The following is a 20,102-nucleotide window of genomic DNA, read 5'->3' as shown; positions in this document are numbered from 1 at the left end:
TTATTATAACAGTGTGGAATATGATATATTTATATATTTTTTATGTAAAATACTAAAAATGCCCAAAATATTCATAAACATTGAATTTAACTACTTTGTTACCTTTTTTGAAACACAATTACTTGTTACTTAAAATATAATATAATTTAAAATTAATTGCAATTTTTTTCTTACCATATTCCAAAAAAAAAAAAAAAAAAAAAGGTTATTTTTTAAGATATTATCGTTGGAGGCTTGTTGTCAGCATATTCACTAGTGAAGAAAACAACCAAACACACAACACGCCGAGACGATGGACTCAAAGGAAGCAAGCAGTTCAGAAACCCTAGGTTCCGGACTAGATCACAATCATCAAATTTCTCAACAACACTACGAAGAAGATCATCACGGCATCAGTGATCCAAGTATAAGAGAAACAGAGGATTCCTTGTTATCGTCGACGTCTTCATCCATCACTCAAAAGAAGATTCTCAGAGTAGTGGAGGTGGTGGAGAGGGATTCCATCGCCATCGCCGATAGTTTCTCATCTCTATTCGCATCTCTCCGCGTGGCTCTCTCCGAGGTACGCGAATTTTGTATTTTGAAACTTAACCATGGTAATTAAATTGACCTGAAGGGGTGTTTGGGATTGCTTATTTGAAGTGTTTGTTAACTTGTTCTTAATGTGGTACCGGTAATTAATTAGGATTTTTTAGTGTCTGGATGGAGAAAAAAGGAAAATGCTTGTATCCCGGATTTGGCACCGGTGATAAGAGTTTCTAATAATAAGTTACTTATGACTTATTAACTTATTCTGGTGGGAGTTTTTAGCGTTTGAATAAGAAAAGAAAAGAGCATCTCATCTATTTTATCTGCTTATCCGGTGAGGTACCTTCATAAGCTAATCCAAACACTTTTTATAAAACCCCCTATAAACACTTTTACAAAAAAACATAAGTTGTTTTAAATAAGCTTCATATAAACCATAAAGTTATATTGATTTGAGCAATGATGAGATTCGATTTCATATACATACTATTGTAGTTATAATTCATATATAGCAAAAAATCAACCTTACAGCAATAATGATGGAGAAAATCACACATTTCGTTACATGTCATCAGTGGTTGTTGTTGTTGTATGTATAATTTAAGTTTAGATAGAAACTTGAAGTTTTAGAGAATCGTGTTAATTCTATGTGTAGAAGTGACTGATTTGAGCAGCTGGGGAAACATGGACTGATCCAGATGCTGAAATGAATTATTTTGTACACACCCAATCCAACTTGATAATAGTAAATATAGAAAGATTACTCAATATGATCTTTGCCCTTAATCTACAAGTGTCACACACCACTTTTCACTTGGTCGTGAGACATATCATGACTTAACACGAGCTAAACATCTCATCACATCGTAAAAACAACACTACAACTTAAACATCTGAATCATAAGTCAAACTTGACGAACTGAATTACATAACAATGTTCATCATAACATAGCATAATCTAAATCATAACAGTCTCTAACTTGAAATCTCTCTTTGCAACCCTTACCCTTGCTGCATCCAGATTACCTGATCTTGAGGCACACAATGCTAATCAGCTTAATGCTTGGTGAGTCCTTGGTTTCAGGCATATGATTATAGTTCATTACATTAAGCATTGCATTAAAAAAAAGGTTATCATAAATTCATAACTTGTCAACTTACAGATCAGGTTTGGAAGTAACTAAGCTGTACAAACTTGTCTGTGTATATATACATCCTTGCAATAACATTAATCTCACAACCTGTAATCATATCTTACACTAAACATGCACACATGCAACTTGAACATGAACCCTTGAAATCTCATACGTGAACTGACATGGTGGGGGTCTTAACTTGCCAATAGTAAACCAGTCAAGCTCAAAGGTACTCTCAAGCACATGTCTTGACAAATGTGTACTAGTTTAGTCTCAGAGGTACCATTTACAGCACTGTACCGACTATCATGCATCAAATGTGGTTTCCTGCCATGTCTCTACGGGCGTCCCAGTCAGTGGCGGATGTAGAAATTTTAATGATGGGGGTCGGAATTTTAGTAATTCCCACGTGCTCATGTGGTTGACAATGTCCTCTACCTAAATATTTTCGTCTTATTTATCTATCTGATTAGAGTGATACTCCATAAAGAATTCTTTCGAATGAATTCAAGGAAGATCATTCAAATTAACAATCAGACATCAACTAATAAACCCTAACTCTAACAATTAACAACAAAAACTTAACAATTTGACGTCAACTAACAAACCCTTACGACTAATACTTAACAAATAATTAACAAGAGAAATTGACTAAAATAACCATTTTACTCAACAAAATTCATTTTCTAGCCATTTTTTCATCAAAGTTTCCAAAATATTCCGCAAGTGGTAAAGCCATAACTTGGGAAATGTAACTTTTCCGATTAAAAATGATTAAACAAATAAAAAAAGTCATTCCGAATTGGCTTGTTTGGCTCCTCAAGTGGCTCGTATGGCTCCTCAAGTGGCTCGTATGGCTCCTCAAGTTTGACCCAATTTTTGAATTCTTGGGGAATGTGGCTCCCCACTCGTGGAATTGATGATATTTTTTAAACTTTGATGAAAAATGGTTAGAAAATGAATTTTGTTTAGTGAAATGGCTATTTTGGTCAATTTCTCAATTAATAATTAATTAATTATACATCATCTAACAAACTCTAACCCTAACAATTAACTTAGCATCTTATTTTGATCGGAACATGTCTAGTCAAACTTGAGTCAACGCAACCTTGAGCTCGGTTACTTTTATGTGAGCTCAGACAAGCTCGCATGAGTAAACTGGGGTTGACTTGTAAGTGGACTTATGCTTGCTTTTGGCCTTCCGTACATTTGTGGAAGCTTATATGCGAGCTCTGCCCTCACCCGTTCCTTTGACATGTGCGGCCACCTGAGCTTGTATTCCATCATATAGAGCCTGTCATGGAACCAATCTCCACATCACTCTATCCTTAACCAATTTAACATCAATTTGTCTCGTTCTTTTAGCATCAAAATGTTACGAACGTATATCTTCATCTTTTACCATGCTTAAGGGACTATTTTAGTAACATCCAAAGCATTAGTTTCATACACTTTCATGGCGAATACCAAATACATATACATCATGTTCTTGCTCAATTCATGGTCGTAAGGCCTTAAACTTGATCTCATTTCATTCTAATCTGTTCTATAACAACATAGATCACTGGCCATACATCTAAACACAAATTTGGTATATAAATTACCCTTCGAGTCTTGCTTCCTGCACAATGTAACCTCTTGCTTCAGTTTTCCACTGGAACTCTTGATTCCGCCATAATTTCTCTATGAATTTCTTTGGCATACAGAAGTAGATGGAAATGATGAAATAACTCGCATTTCCCTTCCAATCTCAGTTTCATGAACACAAGTGTCAATTCGATCTTGTTTTACCAACTTGCAAGACAGGTCCAAGTGTTTTTCTATTTAGCACTTGATCCCCCTGGACTTCTCCATTTCCATGAATATGTATAATCAAACCCAGTGCTTATAGTTGACACAATTGTGGGGTGTTACCACAAGTGGCATTGTATTTAGCAAATTGCAGTTCATTAATTAAATTTAAATTGAAGATATATATACATATATACATATATGTGTGTGTGTGTGTGTGGTTGAACCAAGTTGAGCATAGTCAGCATACCCTAAGTAGGCTCAAGCAGTGAGTCGAAGCACAACGGTGGGAAACAATCATTAAGAGAAGAAAAATAACCTACATGTCGACGTATTATGGTACAAAGGCTGAGAGACTACAGAAGCAGTTTCTAAAAATAATGTTGTTTTCCCCTTGGACATTTGTTATGGCAACATAAATAGAAAAGAAGCAGGAAAGGGATATTTAATTGACAATTTAAGAGAATCAGGGGAAAAAGGAATAACGATGGGAATTTTAAGTGGAAGAAGAGCTCAAAAGAATGTGAAAAACTCAAATCACTACACAATTACAATTCAGAAGCCTGGAAAATGAAGAGGTTCTGTGTGGGACAGTGCCATAGTTTAAGACAACTCCAAAGTTACTACTGGAAAAACCAAAAAATGAATTGGTCCCCACGTCCTATGTAAAGATGTGCCATGCGCAACAAAAACTACCTTGCCACATGCCCACATCATTGTGTGTTAGAAGGTGCCTGATAGGCGGGTTAAAACCCCCTAAATTTAACCGCAAGTGTACGGTGTCGAATCAAGTAATACGTACGGTAAGTACGAGTATCGAACCAAAGAAAGTAGAGATTGAGTATAACAATGACTACTATTAACTGGACCGTCAATTAAGATAATTGATTGAATAATTGATTCTCTAATTAAGCTAAAGAAACCTTGAACAAATTTGGATAACACAAAGTTGGAAACTTTATTAGGAGAGAAACAGTTGGGAATTGGAATTCTGAGGGGGCGTTTGGTTCGCAGATTCTGAAAGAATCTGATGGAATTGGAATGTTGAATTCCATTGACCAAATTCCATACCCTCGTTTGGTTCATTCTTTTTCACGAAAGGAATCTTCAAAATCCTACAAATTCCACAAATAAAAGAATTTAACATTCCTTAGCAACTACATGGTATATTGATAGAATGAAATTCTCTATTTTTATAATACCAAATATGCCCTTAACCCAATATACCCTAATCTCATAAAACCAATATGACCATCGTCGACCACCTTCGACTGCCATCCATCTGAACCACCGCCGACCATCGCCATCTGAACCACCCGATCTGAACCACTGCTAACCATCACCATTTGAACCACCGCGGACCACCACCAAATGGAACCACCGCCGTCTGAACCATGGTCGACTACCACCTATCTGAACTACCTCCGACCACCATCGAATTAGCTATTTTACATTATAAAGAATTAGCTATTTTGAGACAATTTTAATATCGATTTTGTAACGTGGTTTGGTTTATGGTTATATTTGGGTTGTGTATTTTATATTGTTTTACACATTAAATAATTATTTTATTAAAGTACTATTAGTTTTAAAAAAATTAGAATTTTCAAAAAAGGGCCTTTTGGTCATTTACCAATATCGCATTCCAGTTCCAAAGCTACATTATGTGAACCAAACAGATAAATTCCACTTTCTTAACAGATTCCATTCCAATGTCTACCAACCAAACAGGCGGTAAGACCTGGCAACATTCCATTCCAATTCCTTTAAAGTCAAATTCCTTTGACAAATTCCATTCCATCCAAAAACATTTTGTGAACCAAATGTCACCTAATGGTTTCCACGTAGAACGCTTCAGGTGCAATGACTATCAGGTAATTTCAATTAAATGAATACACCATCACAAACTTTCATATTACTCTCGCTCGAGTTATAACTTATAACAGATTTATCTCTAAAAACACATATTTTATCTCTCGATCTCAACACACAATTTTAGAAGTTCATTAAGGCCAAGATTGTAAAACAATACGAAGGTTTAATTGGTATATCTCTATCCAAGTTCTCATCTTAGGCATATGAATCTTAAATCTAATTATAAGCTACCTCTCTCGAAACTAACTTATAATAATTAAATCAATTGAAAGTTGATCAGGCTCACAAAAAACATTAAACACAAATTCATATGCTTAATTAATTGAAAAGCCTAATAAAATTAATAACTTCACGTGTTCATATGCTTACAAACCGAAAATCATACAACCGCCAACATCTAAAGATTAGTTCATGTTGGGGGTGGTAGAAAATAAAGCAAAAAGGAAAGAAATCGTAAGTTTAGACATGGTTTCTCAATCATAGTCTAAAACAATTTAAAGACTTCCCTTTGATGATGAATCTCCACAAATAATCAATGACTCCTGCTTTAGATCTTCATCCCGATGATAATCTCCGTGTTTCCTGGCCCCAAAATCGCCCAGGAAGTGTTCCCAGCTGTCTGGTGTGGTGCCCCCCTCTTTCAACCCTAGCTGGAAGAATATTTAAACATGCTTCTGTGAGTGTCGCGACCATCCCAGCGACCTAAGTCGTGGGATTGGTGGTCCGTGTCTTTTTGGGGAAGTGGCTTTGAACCCGCAGGACAGGTGGCATGAGCCACAGTTTGCTTCCTTTTTTCCCCTTAATTCCAGCTTAATCATTTCTCTCGACTACATGCTTGAGTTCCAAATCAGTTCCTGACTTCAATACTCCAAAATCCTCACGTATGGCATGAAAAACTCGGATTTCCTCTCCTTTCTTTCCAAGATCGATTCCTGTCCACAACTTGAACTAAAGTGTTAAATTATGTCTAATTTACTTGGAAACACAGCGTAAACCACTCGAAAAGTGGTGTAAGAATAACATCAGAAATGACGTTATGAATGCCAAGGGTGCATCACAATGCCAACTTTTGTTTTCCTCCTTCCTTTCTTTTTTTGACTTGTTACTAGAAAAGTCCCGAAAGATCGAACTAAATCTGTGATGTGTTTAGCTCAAACCACCATAAATTATAACTATATTCCGTGAAAACCGAGGAGGGCCAGTGTACCTTGCTATGTCATTCTGCATCAAGGCGCAAGGAGCTTTCATGGTGCATCATGGGACACTACTTTTAACTACTTTTTGTGCTGTACTGTGTGTTGGACGCACAGAGGCCACCATGAGGCTAAGTGTTTGTGGGTTTAGAGTTTTCTGTTCCTTGTATGTATAACCTGAAGTTCAGTGTAGCTGAATTCATTTGCTTGCTCATAGGCTACATCTATTGAGATTTGAGATTGTTTGTGTATATTGTAGGTTACCAGCCGTTCTGTTGATCATGTACAATGCTTTAGTGATGCTGCTGGTCGTCTTCAAGAATCTGGTAGATAACAAAATCTGGTGTTGATCTTTGATATGTACAATGTGTCATCATATAAACACTAGAGAAATCTTATTTGTAGAATACATGTCTTTTACAGAACTCTTAAATAACCTAATAAGATCCTTTGTGATGAGTAGTTTCCTAAAATAGATTTTGCAAGAAAACGTTGATTTATCTTTGATTCTTGCATTACTGTTGGCAGTCTTTTGATAGATGACATTTGAGGAGGGTGGTTGTGCATCTTTTGAGCATATACGGTAATGCCTTGAGCAAAATTTAGTGTCAAAATGGTTAAAGCAAAGATCTCGCATATTGTAACTTTGATCTCCATTTTGCATCTACGGATACCTTTTGATTATGTCACAACATCATTGATGATTTTACTTTCTTCAGTCACCAGTAAAATATAGTATGAATTTGTTCAAAAGTCAAAGGGAACCCTTTTCCTCCAAAGTAATGCAGGTTCTAATTTATTCTTTAGAGTTTACTTTCAATTCATGTTTATTACATGGTCAGTAGTCATGCCTGCTGTTGATCAGTATATTGCAATACTTTGCAGCATTGGATTCTGCGACGAAAGGGAATCTATACATAAACTCGTGTTTGAGGTATGTACTCTATTATCATTGGTTTTTGTCATTTTTATTCACTAGTGACTAACTTTTTAAATCATCGTACTTTTTTTTTAAATGATCATGATTATTGTGAAAATGCCAAAAAGAAAAGTACATTTTGTAAGAATGAGCGGTTTTGGACAAATGTGGAAATGTAAATGCAAAAAAGGGTACTTTTTGTCCTCGACCCTTGCAAAGTGTAGCCTTTTTAGCCGCAAAAAGCCAAGTGTGATGGTTTGAATTGTTAATTACTCTTTTATTGAGGTGGAACTAGGTGCTGAATACCATAATAGCTGCTAGTTTGATCAGATTTCACAAATGGGTTTAACTAACCACCCTTGTGCAAATTGGTCATTTGCAACAAAGTCGAAAGCTTTACTTTGTGTATAAAGGTCATTATTGCATTTGGGGTTGTCCAAATGGTTGGACTTCCTCATGATGAACAAGGGATCAAAAGTTTGAATCTCATCCTTGGGCATGTTGAGATTTTGAAGGTTGAATAAAGGGGTAGACGGCTAAAATTTCACCCTCTTGGGTTGTCTTTCTAAAAAAAGTAGTCATCGTTGTTCATCTATCACAAGTAACGGAGATTTATATGCTTACTACGACCACTTCCTTTGACCCACTCTAATTAAAAGACCCATATTTTGCAGATTGAATGAGGAGATGAGAGGCATTGACGCCTTAGCCATGCAACTGTATCCTTTATCCTTATGCTTGTGTCTTAACTTCATGTGTGTCTGAGTGCTTGTGAAGCTATTTAATTAAGGTACTAGTTGTGTACCCATGCAATGGATTTAAGATTTTATTGTAAATGAAAATGGAAAATTAATGCAACTTCTCATTAAAAAAGAAAATCCGAAATTTATGTTTGAACAAAATAAACATGTAACAGTTGAACATATCTTACTAATTTGAAGATGCGGTATAAAACCTGCGGAAAAAATATATCGATCCGGGTGTCATATTAAAGATTATAAAGTTATCGTGTTTTGGTATAATTTGTTTGATTCAAATTTTTTTCATAATATAAGTAGTTTAGATTTAAAAAATAAAAAATGTAATTCATTTTAATTTTAATGATAAAGTATTTCTTTATACAATTATTGATGGAGAGTACGATTTTGTATCTGAACATGTTTATCCGTTGGTTATTAGTTAGTTTTATGAAGTTCAAACAGCTTTAAGAACCTGTATGTATAACTAATTACGTATCCCCTTAAATTTTTAAGAGACATACATTAATAGACTGCACTGAAAGATTAAAGGGCTGTTTTTAAGGCTTGAAGCAAAATGCTTTATGATACATATATAGGTATATGGATGTTTAGACAAGATTTTCTTGACCCTTGCAAAGAAAGACGTTGCGTAGAAATGTTGATTCTCTGGATACTGCTGTGAGTAGCCTTGTTCGTCTTCCTTGATGTTTTTGCTTGGTTGATGGATTCATCTTCCCGTATTCAGGTGAGAGGAGTTCTATTGATTTGATTTGCTTGAAACATACACGTTTTTGTGCAGAGAAAAACGTTTTCTGTTATGATAGAATCCTTGTACTATTCTTCACTTTTAGTGACATGATAGTAATTGGGTTTTTAATGTACTATTTGGCTACAACATTTATGTTTCTTGTTTTTGTTTATATGCTTAGAGACCTGGAAATCAATTAAAATATGATACCATTTCTATGCTGGTAGCTTCCTTTTGTTCATATTTGTGAAGAAGTTGGGAAGGATGATCTCTCTCATTATGTTAAAACTTCACTTAAAATATTTCCTTGGTGCAACCACTTAATGTGTGGTGTTGTGCATGTCAAATTTTGATTCATCGCACTTTTCACAAATTATGCGTCTTCACAAAAACAATCACACTACTCCAATTGGGTGGGATATACTGGGCAACGATTAGGATACGTAAATTCACTATATTTATTGATAGCTGCTCATGTGGATTCAAGCATGCCACAAAGAGAATTCAAGTTGTTTCCAGAAAAAGTTTCCGTTCAAAACACGATTCTTTAGTAAATCAAATTAAGGTTGGATGACCACTAAAACAGTTACTGATATATTGGGTATGTTTCCTACCAAGTTTCGACCCTGAGCTTAGATTGTTATGTATGAGTGGAATAGGGGAGCTGTTTTAGTGTTGACAGTAACATTAAGGCTGTTACAGCTGTATTTTGATCCTGCGGTGGTATTGAACCCAATTGGGCTGATTATGGGTTTGGTTAAACCAATAGAACAGAAAATGGGTCCCAAATCGATCCTGATCCTGGTCCTGGTCCTGGGTTTTAGACTGGATTTTGATGTCATTTTTGGTTCTGGTACAATATTGTATTTCTTACAGGTTAAAAAAACTCAGAAGAAAACACTGGGTCCAGGTAGTACCGCTAATTAGGCGGCGTGTTTTTAACCGGACCAGTTAGAAACCGGGACAAATTTTCGGGCTCCCGTAGGATACTCGAGAAGATCCAGCCTAATGGCCAAAATTTTGGACAGATCCAAATACCAGTTCAGGCAAAAATGGCTCCAAATCTCAGCCTTCAGAGGCCAAGAAGAGAGATTGATTCAGGTGATGCTCCACGTACCGTAGGCTGCAAACGTGATTTGTGTTTGTTTACACATACACATATACCGTTCGTAGATTATTAACTATTTTAATAATCTACGATCACGGGAAAAAGTAGCCATTTCTGAAAGAAAGACCAATCAAAATGGAAATCACGAAAAGAAAGAGATTATAACTTACTCCATGAAACATAAAACGTCAACACATTGGCAGCCTAAACATGGATTCAGAAAATTGTTGTCAACCTCCAAAAAACACGTTTCTTTGCTTTGCTAATTTCACATGATGTTGGAACCCTAATCAAGAATCATTCCCATTCAATTGTCGATGGTGGCTTCGATGTAATGTCTAGACAAACTCGGTTCACCCCACGAACGCTATTGCAGATTTTTCTCGACACATCATCAAGAAACTTATGCTCAAAATAGTACCTGCAAATTTCAACCTCAAACAGATCAAACTTCCACATTTTCGATAACAAATACTACTTGTAAACTTTAACATGTTCACTGAAAAAATCTCTCACAATCTTGAAGAACCCATATTTGCTTCGAAGTTGGATCTTTAGGCATTTTGACTTCCTTCGTTTGTGTATGAAAAAGATAAATCGATGATGAAAAAAAGTCGGTTTTTACCAGTCAGCAGTCATGCCGTCTTGACTTGTGACGGCTCTAAGTGCAACAGCATTAGAATGAGTCCTCTGATCTCCTTGAACACCCGTTGTTTTTATCGGTAAGAATACAGCAAAAGCCTGCCATATAACATCATAGATCCCAGCATCCTTGATTGCTTGAATGAATATTTCATCCACCTGGAACACCAAGTTCGTTACAGATCAAGATTTAGAACGAAAAACCAAAGATTAAATTACGTCGTAAGTGCATTCTCTACCTGGCGAAGGATATCCAGTGCATTTCCTTGAGTTACATCACCGGGAATTCTCACCGCAAGTCCTGGCCCAGGGAACGGATGTCGTTTCAAGAACGATACTGGAACATCTAAAATCCTCCCAAGCTCACGAACCTTCACAAGAATAAGACGATAAATTTACATGAACTCCTGAACACTAAGGGTGCATTTGATATGGGTATTTTAGTAATTTACTAATTTTGTCCCCATCTTTCTTTTTTCTGATCCACCTATTTCGGTGGATACAACAAAATGCACCCTAAAGTATCTAAATAGACGATGCAAACCTCATCCTTGAATAGAAGCTTGAGTGGTTCGATAAGCTTCAACTTCATATCTTTAGGAAGACCACCGACGTTATGATGGCTCTTGATTGTGTGAGAGTGGGTTCTTCCGCTTCCGGGTGGTGGACAAGATTCGATTACATCTGGATACAAAGTTCCTTGAACCAAATAAGTAGGCTTTCTTCCCAATTTTTGCTCCAAATCATGAGCGAAGGCGTCAAAGATTGAGATGAACTCCTTCCCAATAATTTTCCTCTTCTTCTCAGGATCTGTAACACCTTTTAACTCACTAAGAAACTGCACTGAAGCATCAACACAAGTAACCGGCAGATGAAGATCGCTTTCAAAGGTTCCCATGACTCTTTCTTGCTCCTTGTATCTATACAGAAACAAATTCACCAAATTCATAGAATATTATAACGAGATTGACCGTCTTTCTCAATTTTTTTATGTAGATCATACAATAACATATAAATCATGAAAATGTGGACAAAACCAAAACCTCACCTTAACAAACCGTTATCAACGAAGATACAGTGCAGCCTATCGCCGATGGCCTTGTGAACAAGAGTGGCTGCAACAGTAGAGTCGACACCTCCTGATAATGCACATATAACATGATCATCAGGCCCGACCATACCTTTGATCACTTTGATTTCTTCCTCCATTACATCTTCCATCTTCCAGCCAGCTGTGATCCCACATATATCGAAAAAGAAATGCCGCAACAATTCCATTCCCTTTGGTGAATGTGTCACCTTTGTATGATTGAAAAACAAGTCTTGGTTTAGATGGGATATGAAAGATTGCATACATTTTCCACCCATCAACAAACAAGAAAGTTACCACTAGATACTTTCAATACACATACCCAATTATAAGTCCTTAGAAAAGTTCATAATCAAATAGATCATGCCACTTGGTTCTTTCAAAAGCATACACATAGGCCATTAGCCCATTACATGCTTATGATGACCACTATGTTCCACCAACAATTGATATACACAAAACAAGAATAATAAATTCAAAACTTCAAATTGGTCAAGATGCCCAAAAAAGAAAAGACTTCAAGAATGTGGCATTGAGCAGTTTTAGACAAAAAAATGTCAACCATGTTGGTTGCTTTTGTATTTATACTTCATAAGTTGCCCAAAATAACTTAATCTTGCAACTTATAATGTTTCATAGCATTTTTGCAAGAATGATGATGGTTTTGCAACAAAAAAGAAGCAGATTGGCATGGTTGAAATGAGTCGATTCATTATACCTCCGGATGATACTGCAGCCCATAAAACCGGCGGCCTGGATTCGCCACCGCCGCTACCGCACCCTGTTCACTCCTCGCCACCACTTCAAACCCAATCGGCAATTTCACGGCCTCATCGCCATGGCTCATCCAAACCACCTGCTTATCACCAATCTGTTTACCCTTAAACAACCCACCGTAATCTTTCACAACTTCAATCACCATCCTCCCATACTCCTGTTTCTCCCCAATCGCCACTTCCCCACCCAACTTCTGAACGATAAGCTGCAGCCCGTAACAGATCCCCAGCACAAAGATGCCGTTTTTTTCAACATAATCGACAAACCCATCTGGGAAACAAGGGGCATCCTGTGAATGGACCGAATGGGGGCCACCGGAGAGGATGATTACAGATGGGTTCAAATCAGTGATGGATTTGAGTGAAGAAGTGCCCGAAATGCAGAGGGAGAAAATGGAAAGGCTTCGGATTCGACGAGTGATTAGATGGGTGTATTGGGAACCGTAATCGAGGATGAGAACTACGTTTGATTTCACGGCTTGGGGATCCATTTGCAGGAAGTTTGTTGGATGAAATTGAGACGATGAAAAAGAGGAGGGGATGAGAGGGTTTAAAGGAAGGAGATGAGGGCTAGGGTTTACAGTTGGCGGGAAGCGAATGCCCTAATAACAGGTCCAGGAGCTTGGAATTTTACCATTTTCTAATTCAATTTTTTCAATTTAAATTATCTAAAAAAGTAATCTTAAAAGAATTTAAATCATCAAAAAAATCATAACAATAAGTAATTTAAATTATCTAAAATATTATATATATATATATATATAAATTAAAATTATCTTAAAAATTACAAATACAAACAATTTAAATTATGTGTTACTATTAAATTTAACATCCATTGAAATATAATTACTTTTGAGGGGTTTTTATTTTTTATTTTGTAAACCAATTTTAAAAATTTTAATTTTGTGATATAAAAATAACTTTACAAATAATTAAGAATCTGAATGAACTTTTTAGCAGATGATTGATTGATTTTTATTAGGTCGTTTATTTGTACATATTTTAGTGTTATCGTTGTTGTGCTGTACATTAGTTTGGATTAAAATGGCATGGACCATGCTTAAGTTTTTGTGAAATAAACGGCATAGAAAAATGTCATGGGTTCTGCCATGGGTTTAACAAGATTTGTAAGAATCAATGCCAAATTAGTGAAGAAAACGGCATGAACCTACCAAATAAAATGGTAAATCTTTACAGATGTAAATGTCCAGATACAAATAAGTTTGGTAAATATGATCATTTCCTTGTATTTTGTAATCTCTTTTTTATGGTTAGAAAATCTTTTCTTTTAACAGGTTTGTAAACTTAATACAACCTTTGTCAGGTCTAATATTACCCAAATTTTCCACAATACTAATTTCGCATGGTATCAGAGCCATTTGCTTCGTCAAAGCCCGATTCTGCGTCCTTCAACCATGCCATGATCTTCGACCCCAACCAAAGCAAGCAACTTTGGATCCAACCTCCCCATTCCATCTCCATCCTTCCAATCAAAAATGTGATCATTATCAAAAATGGTGCATGTCTTTCGAGCCAAATGCAAGATGGGCTTTCTTGATAATTGATCAGGCCAAAAAGGCTCACCAAGTTCCTTCTTTTTTTTTTTTTAACCGTGGGTCAGTTTGCACGCACCTCGACTAATTTCAGGGGTCCTAAAGAACAGCAAGTAAAAATCCTCTGTGACCTTGAAGGAGATTCATTTCTTTTTTAGATAACTGTTTACTCTTAAGTTTAAAACAAAAAAATATTTCCTACAAATCAATTCTTAAAATAACTAATAGCAGAGCTCGATCAAGAAACCAAGGTACAATCTTGATGTCAATGTACAACACATGAGGCATAAAGTACAACCTTCCAATGCCCTTATTCAATGAATGTCTCGACCTTATCATGTGATTTATACATATATAAGTCTCATATCCCACAAAAAATGACCAAAAAAACTGTAACAACTACATCTTCTCTCTATAATACTAACTGATAAGACACTAGCCGTCAGCGGTTCGACTCAAGCCAGGCCTGCTTGAGCCCGTGAACCATGAGCCCGGACTAATAGGTTAAACTAAAAGTCAACACGGCTTCAAGCATGAATGTCGGAGATAGCTTCCATGATCAATACTTGTAGAGTTTCATCTACGACTTCAAACACGATATCATTTCTATGTGATATAACGTCAACCCATTGTCCACATTTCGTTATATCTCTTCTGACGAGATTATCTAGCGTCCGTGGAACCATGGGTTGACTGGTGTGCCAGCCAACTTGTTCGATAACCTCGTCGACCACGTCTTTTTCCAATGAAAAAGGCCGAACCTTTGAGTTAAATAAGGTCATCCATGGCGAATATGAAGCAATCAAGACTTCTTTCACGCAATCGTGGAGAAGTTTATGGTCACACGATGATTCCGACGGATAATCCGTCACTAAAAAGTCCTCCCAGTTCGACTGAGAAGTTTGGTAGATCGCGTTAACGTATGAAGAAATGAATCCTCGATCCTCCATGAACGAACTTAAACTGGTTTTCTGATATGGTGGCGATGAAGTTTGCGATGAGTGTTCTTCAAAATCTAGACGATGTGGTTGAATTTGGAGTTCAACTGATGATGGTTTATATGTTAAACAGTTGCTTATGAAATCAAATAAAAGTAATGAACTTGAATCCATACTTACCAGATTCGACAGTGCTTGTAGGACTGCTGACATTGTCTGTGAAAAACGATTCAAGAACAGACACCGGGCTCGGATTCTCTCTGAATTGATCGTGATCCATGTTTTGCGATTTGCAATCCGCTTTCGGTGAGGAAACATCCAACGAAAACTCCTAAAAACATAATAAATGTCACGAAATGATCACATGGCTGGCTTAGTTCTCATCATCGCATATTTTTCGATAAAAAGAAAATAAGAAACGGGCATTTCAAAGAGAAAAAGGGTTAAATTTACCAGTAGCGATCGTTTGATGCACCCATCTCGTCCCATCACACCAGCGTTGTTTGGCACCGAGTCCTTGTTTGAGAACTTTGTGACACCTCGAAGAAGATCATCCGCATCCATGATCTCAAAAAACCCTGCAGAAAGGTGTTATTATTCGTATTCCTGTGGAAACCGGACCGATCACGAGAGAGCAACTCTTACCAGTAGCACTTGAATCTTCGATCTGGTTCAACGAGCTCGAGCCGGTCCACGTCTTCTCTTTCCGAGTCTGCAAACTAAAGATTTCTTCTGATTTCCGACCAAAAGTAGCCATCGACTCATGTATTGGAGACGAGAGTAGTATCCTCTCCAAGGTTCGGGAACCTCGTTTACTTGAAGATGTCGAAGGCTTGCTCTCGCCCATCGCAACTTGCCGTAATCTTTCGGCAAGGTGTCGTCTTGCTTCCATGAATATTTCCGGTTCTCCTTGCTTCGAGAATGGTACCAACGACACTTTCTCCATTTTAGAAGCGCTTCCATCGATTTCACCGCCTTCAAAAGCCTCACAAGATCTCGTCTTTCGGATGCTCTTCAGTTTCTTCGCATATTTCAAATTTTTTCTAACGTCATTAAACGAAACCTGCGTGTGCTTAACTATTTGTTGCTTACTTGTTGATCTATTATGAGTCTGCAAATACGAGCACCGACATCCTACATCAACCGGACATTCGACAACATGTTGACTAGGCTTTAACACCACGATTCTATCTACAATGCTCGGGTTTTCCTTTTTCTTGTTCGGGTTCTCATATCGGGATTTTATCCTTTTCCAAAAAGATTTATCCATCGTGTTCTTCCACACCTCATTATTCTTATTTGTGTGATCTGAAGAACTCGTTTCTCCTTTCAGAGATTGCTTCACACTTGCGGTTTTCTTCTTCGATTCAATCTGAACATAATGAATGCATTTTCAGAATCTAATCCATTCGCTTGAAGATAAACGATTGAAAAAATAGAAGACATGTACTTACATTGATGTTTCTAAGTTGTTCATCGAAGGTGAGCACTCGTACTAGGTTTCTTGTATGTTCGGCTCCTGAAGATACGGAATTCATAACGTTCAGTTTGACTTTCGAGGTTAACATATGACTTCCGAAACACAAAAACGTCAAGAATTCGGTTACAGATTTAGTCCGAACGTTTTCTATTTGTAGTATTTGTTATAAAGGAGCGGGGTTCAAATGAGAACCATAAATATTTTGAGAACAGAAACCAACCACTCATGTTTTATTAAAAATGAATACCATGATAGATGTTCATGATAAACATTATTCATACGAAAATACATGATATTCATTATGAATATTCAGGGTTATTCATTATGAATAATACCTAAAATAGTTGGTTTATTGGTTCTCAGGTACTCTTTCGAACTTTCCCTTTCTAAAGAAACCTACATACTTGTATAAATGCAAGATTCTAAATCTAAGATAGAGTTTGCCAAATGAACTGAATAAAACTGCAAATGAGAATCATCAAAATCCGAATTACATCTCTACTCTGGCGTTAAAATGAGTACCGATGAATACAGAGTGAACTCACCTGGAACACCTTTGCTCCCATGGCTCTCATCTGACAGCATTTTCCGGTGGGGGCGGCCATGATGGTGGTGGCGGTGGTCAAACACATCACTAAAATTCCACACACAACCAAATTGATTTGGTTCAACTGTAGGAGGACATTTTGGAGATTTTCTTGCCATTGATGATGATCAAAACAGATTATGATAACAATCAAGAAACTTAGATTACATATGAAGCTGCTTAGTTATCATAAATCTGTGAGAACCCACTTGATTGAAAGGGAAATTGAATACATCCACCCTGCAAGATTGAACTAAATCTCTTGAGAAACTATAAATTTCAGTAGAATTCATACCAATTTGAGTTAAAAGTTCTTGATTTTGTTAGTTCTAATCACACCCATGAATTGTATGAATAGAAGATACCAGATTTTCATAACAAGACCCATGAATTGGAACCAAATTGAGTGAAAAACCTTGATTTATAAAGAAACCCACATTTCATAACGTGTAATTGGGATCAACTGATGATAAAAGAAATGGAAATCTGACAAATCTTGATTGTAAAAGATCAGAGATTGCAATTGTTGAGCAAGGAATAAAAATGGAACAAAAACAAGCTTTTTCTTGCCGAATTTTGTAAGATTCCACTTGATTATAAAAAAATAAACGAAAAATCTGACCAAAAAAACTTCATAACTAATTAAAGTGCATAGTGTCGTTGATTCTTAAAGAGACCCATAATAAGAAACTATAATTGGGGTTGATTGACGCTTAAAAACAAGCTTTTTCTCAAGAAATTTGTAAGAAACCAGTTAATCGAGCAATGTCAAATCGAAAATTTCTACAAAACTAATGAGACCCAAAAGTCTTGATATGAAACAGTGTTGGAATTGACTTTTTACGATAAAAGATGAGGAAAACAAGATTCTATTCTATCAGTTGATTCAGCAAACGTTGAATTGAACTTCTGATAACAGAAGTAAACCCTAGAGCTAAATTAGAGCAAAAAATGTTGATACCCACGATTGATGAACTGCAATTGAGTTGAATGAGTCGCAAAAGTTTGAGGTTCGATTGAACGAATCTATTGATGTGAAGATGAATTCATGAATGGTGAAAGTTAACAGAAATATGGGTGGGTACCTTTAAGAAAGCACAGTCAGGGTGGTAATGGTGGTGGTGGTGGTGGTGATGATGATGATGATGATGATTGAGAGGCTGAATGATGACCCAGTTGCTGAGGCTAAGGCAAAGACATAGAAGAGGATGGAAGAAATTTATGACCCAAGACCAAGAGAGACAGAGACACAGAAAAGCAACAAAGGGGAAAAGTCCAAATTTTAAAGCTGAAGATTCTGGGGTTTGATTTTCTTTTCACATTTAAAGTCTACATTTCCTTTATTACCCTTTTGTATTGTCGTTTTAACATGAAAAAGGGTAAAACTTTAAACATACATAACACATAATTGATGACCACTTCACCGAAAATGTCCGGTTCGGTTTATTTACGTGTCGACTAATTCTATAAGGCTTTAAAATTAACAGTTGAGAAAACTTTCGACGCCCTTTATTTGGATTATAGCGAACATGATGAATCAAGCGTTTTGATCATGAGATATTGATGCATTTATATTTATACGGATGTTTTGTTTCCAGACCATCAACGTTACCACTACGGATGAAATAAAATGGGTCCCTAATGATCAAAACATGTCCTTGGTTCTCAATTAGCCAACAAGATTTTGTTGATGGAGATATCCAATGGATTAATCGTATTTTTTACGAGAATCCAGTTACGTATTTTTTAACTGACACTTGTTAGGAATTGCTCGTAAAATAAAATCTTTCTTCTTCAAACCTCTACACCGATCACGATCACCTATTGTTCCATTGTAACTAGTTACCCGGTGTTTGGTTTATTTATGAGTTGTTTGACAATTGCTAAATGATTTGATGCAGAATAATTAAGAGGCTTTTATGATATAGTGCAAAACGAATTATAATTGTTTGGTAATTATTTACAACTAAGTTATGGCGTTGAATTGTTAAGAGGGACGCATGATACAAAATCATTCATAGGGTTTTAAAACCATTAAGAAACAAACTTTTGTTATCAAACAAAATTCATCTCTTAATGACTCAATGACTTTTTAGTGTAATTATTAAACAATGGTTTGATAGAGTGGAAATAGTCAAACCCAAATGCAAACATGGGGTTTGGCTTTCATGACACTCAAATTCTTGATGTTATATATTTGTTTGATTTACAGATTTGGGTTGATTCATCCAAATCGACAAAAAAGGGACAAGTTGACGTCAATATATTTTAAATAATTTTCTGGCTTCTTATTTAAATAAGTAATTTCAGGTGTCAATTAGTTTTTATTAAAATAATTGCTATTATCAATTTAATAATCCAATATGGACCCGTGACCATGATATTAGCAGCTATTACCTTTTTTTTATTAATGCCCATAGTTTTCAACTTCGTACATAAATACCGGCTTAATTTGATCGTATACATGATACATGTATAGCAATATAAGGAGCTGTTTACCAAAAAATTTATTAAGTTCTGTACGGATAAATTTGTCTGTCTGGATAAGTGGGTGTTGTTGTTTACTTTTTTTTATCTGAATCAACAGTCTGAATAACATAAATGACCGATTTACCCCCAATATTAATTATTTGAAAATCAAAACAAAAAATCATAAAGAAGCCGAAGACGGGGTGTCTCATATGGGAAGGAAGCGGTGCTTTAAATAAGGGATAGAAATGTTATTTTTGTGGCTGAATGGGGACAACACACCATTTCTATATGTGCGATTAAGCTATGTTGTGTGCGAATAAGCGGTAAGTAAACAATCCAAATGAGCTGTGCGAATAAGCCAGATAGACCAATAAGCCTAATTAAGCTGCAAGTAAACAACCCCTTAAGTTATAATCAGTTTAAAAATCCATTTTTATTATGTTAGTAATAGAACAAGTGGAATCGACCTGTTCTGAAAGTATATCTTGTAAAATTTTCAAATTTGAGAAAACGAAGATATCAAAGAT

At 36.2% G+C, this 20,102-nt stretch overlaps 3 protein-coding genes across 4 annotated transcripts; 1 reads left to right on the top strand and 2 right to left on the bottom strand.

The window, feature by feature from the left end:
* Window positions 1–251: 251 nt before the first annotated feature.
* On the top strand, window positions 252–9,126 carry LOC112520785. Its single transcript, XM_025129349.1, has 5 exons — window positions 252–562; window positions 6,783–6,849; window positions 7,409–7,457; window positions 8,117–8,161; window positions 8,821–9,126. Exons 1-5 carry the CDS (start codon window positions 293–295, stop codon window positions 8,885–8,887), a joined length of 498 nt encoding a protein of 165 aa, XP_024985117.1. The 5' UTR covers window positions 252–292; the 3' UTR covers window positions 8,888–9,126.
* Window positions 9,127–10,186: 1,060 nt separating this feature from the next.
* LOC112520661 (GMP synthase [glutamine-hydrolyzing]) lies at window positions 10,187–13,094 on the bottom strand. Its single transcript, XM_025129101.1, has 6 exons — window positions 12,489–13,094; window positions 11,729–11,979; window positions 11,225–11,600; window positions 10,920–11,051; window positions 10,664–10,839; window positions 10,187–10,459 (listed from the first exon to the last, which is right to left on the bottom strand). The coding sequence occupies exons 1-6, from the start codon at window positions 13,035–13,037 to the stop codon at window positions 10,336–10,338; spliced, it is 1,608 nt and encodes a 535-aa protein (XP_024984869.1). The 5' UTR covers window positions 13,038–13,094; the 3' UTR covers window positions 10,187–10,335.
* A 1,241-nt stretch (window positions 13,095–14,335) lies between these two features.
* On the bottom strand, window positions 14,336–18,313 carry LOC112521554. Of its 2 annotated transcripts, none has more exons than XM_025130477.1 (7): window positions 18,189–18,313; window positions 17,063–17,343; window positions 16,492–16,556; window positions 15,683–16,409; window positions 15,491–15,615; window positions 15,218–15,368; window positions 14,336–15,144 (listed from the first exon to the last, which is right to left on the bottom strand). In XM_025130477.1, exons 2-7 carry the CDS (start codon window positions 17,220–17,222, stop codon window positions 14,627–14,629), a joined length of 1,746 nt encoding a protein of 581 aa, XP_024986245.1. In that variant the 5' UTR covers window positions 17,223–17,343; window positions 18,189–18,313; the 3' UTR covers window positions 14,336–14,626. The 2 variants fall into 2 exon arrangements, with proteins under 2 accessions (XP_024986245.1, XP_024986246.1); XM_025130478.1 differs by having other exon boundaries at window positions 18,065–18,288.
* Window positions 18,314–20,102: the final 1,789 nt, after the last annotated feature.

Source organism: Cynara cardunculus, assembly GCF_001531365.2.
Source record: "Cynara cardunculus var. scolymus isolate 2C chromosome LG 11, CcrdV1, whole genome shotgun sequence".
NCBI lineage: Eukaryota > Viridiplantae > Streptophyta > Magnoliopsida > Asterales > Asteraceae > Cynara > Cynara cardunculus.
This window is presented reverse-complemented; position numbering and strand designations above follow the sequence as displayed.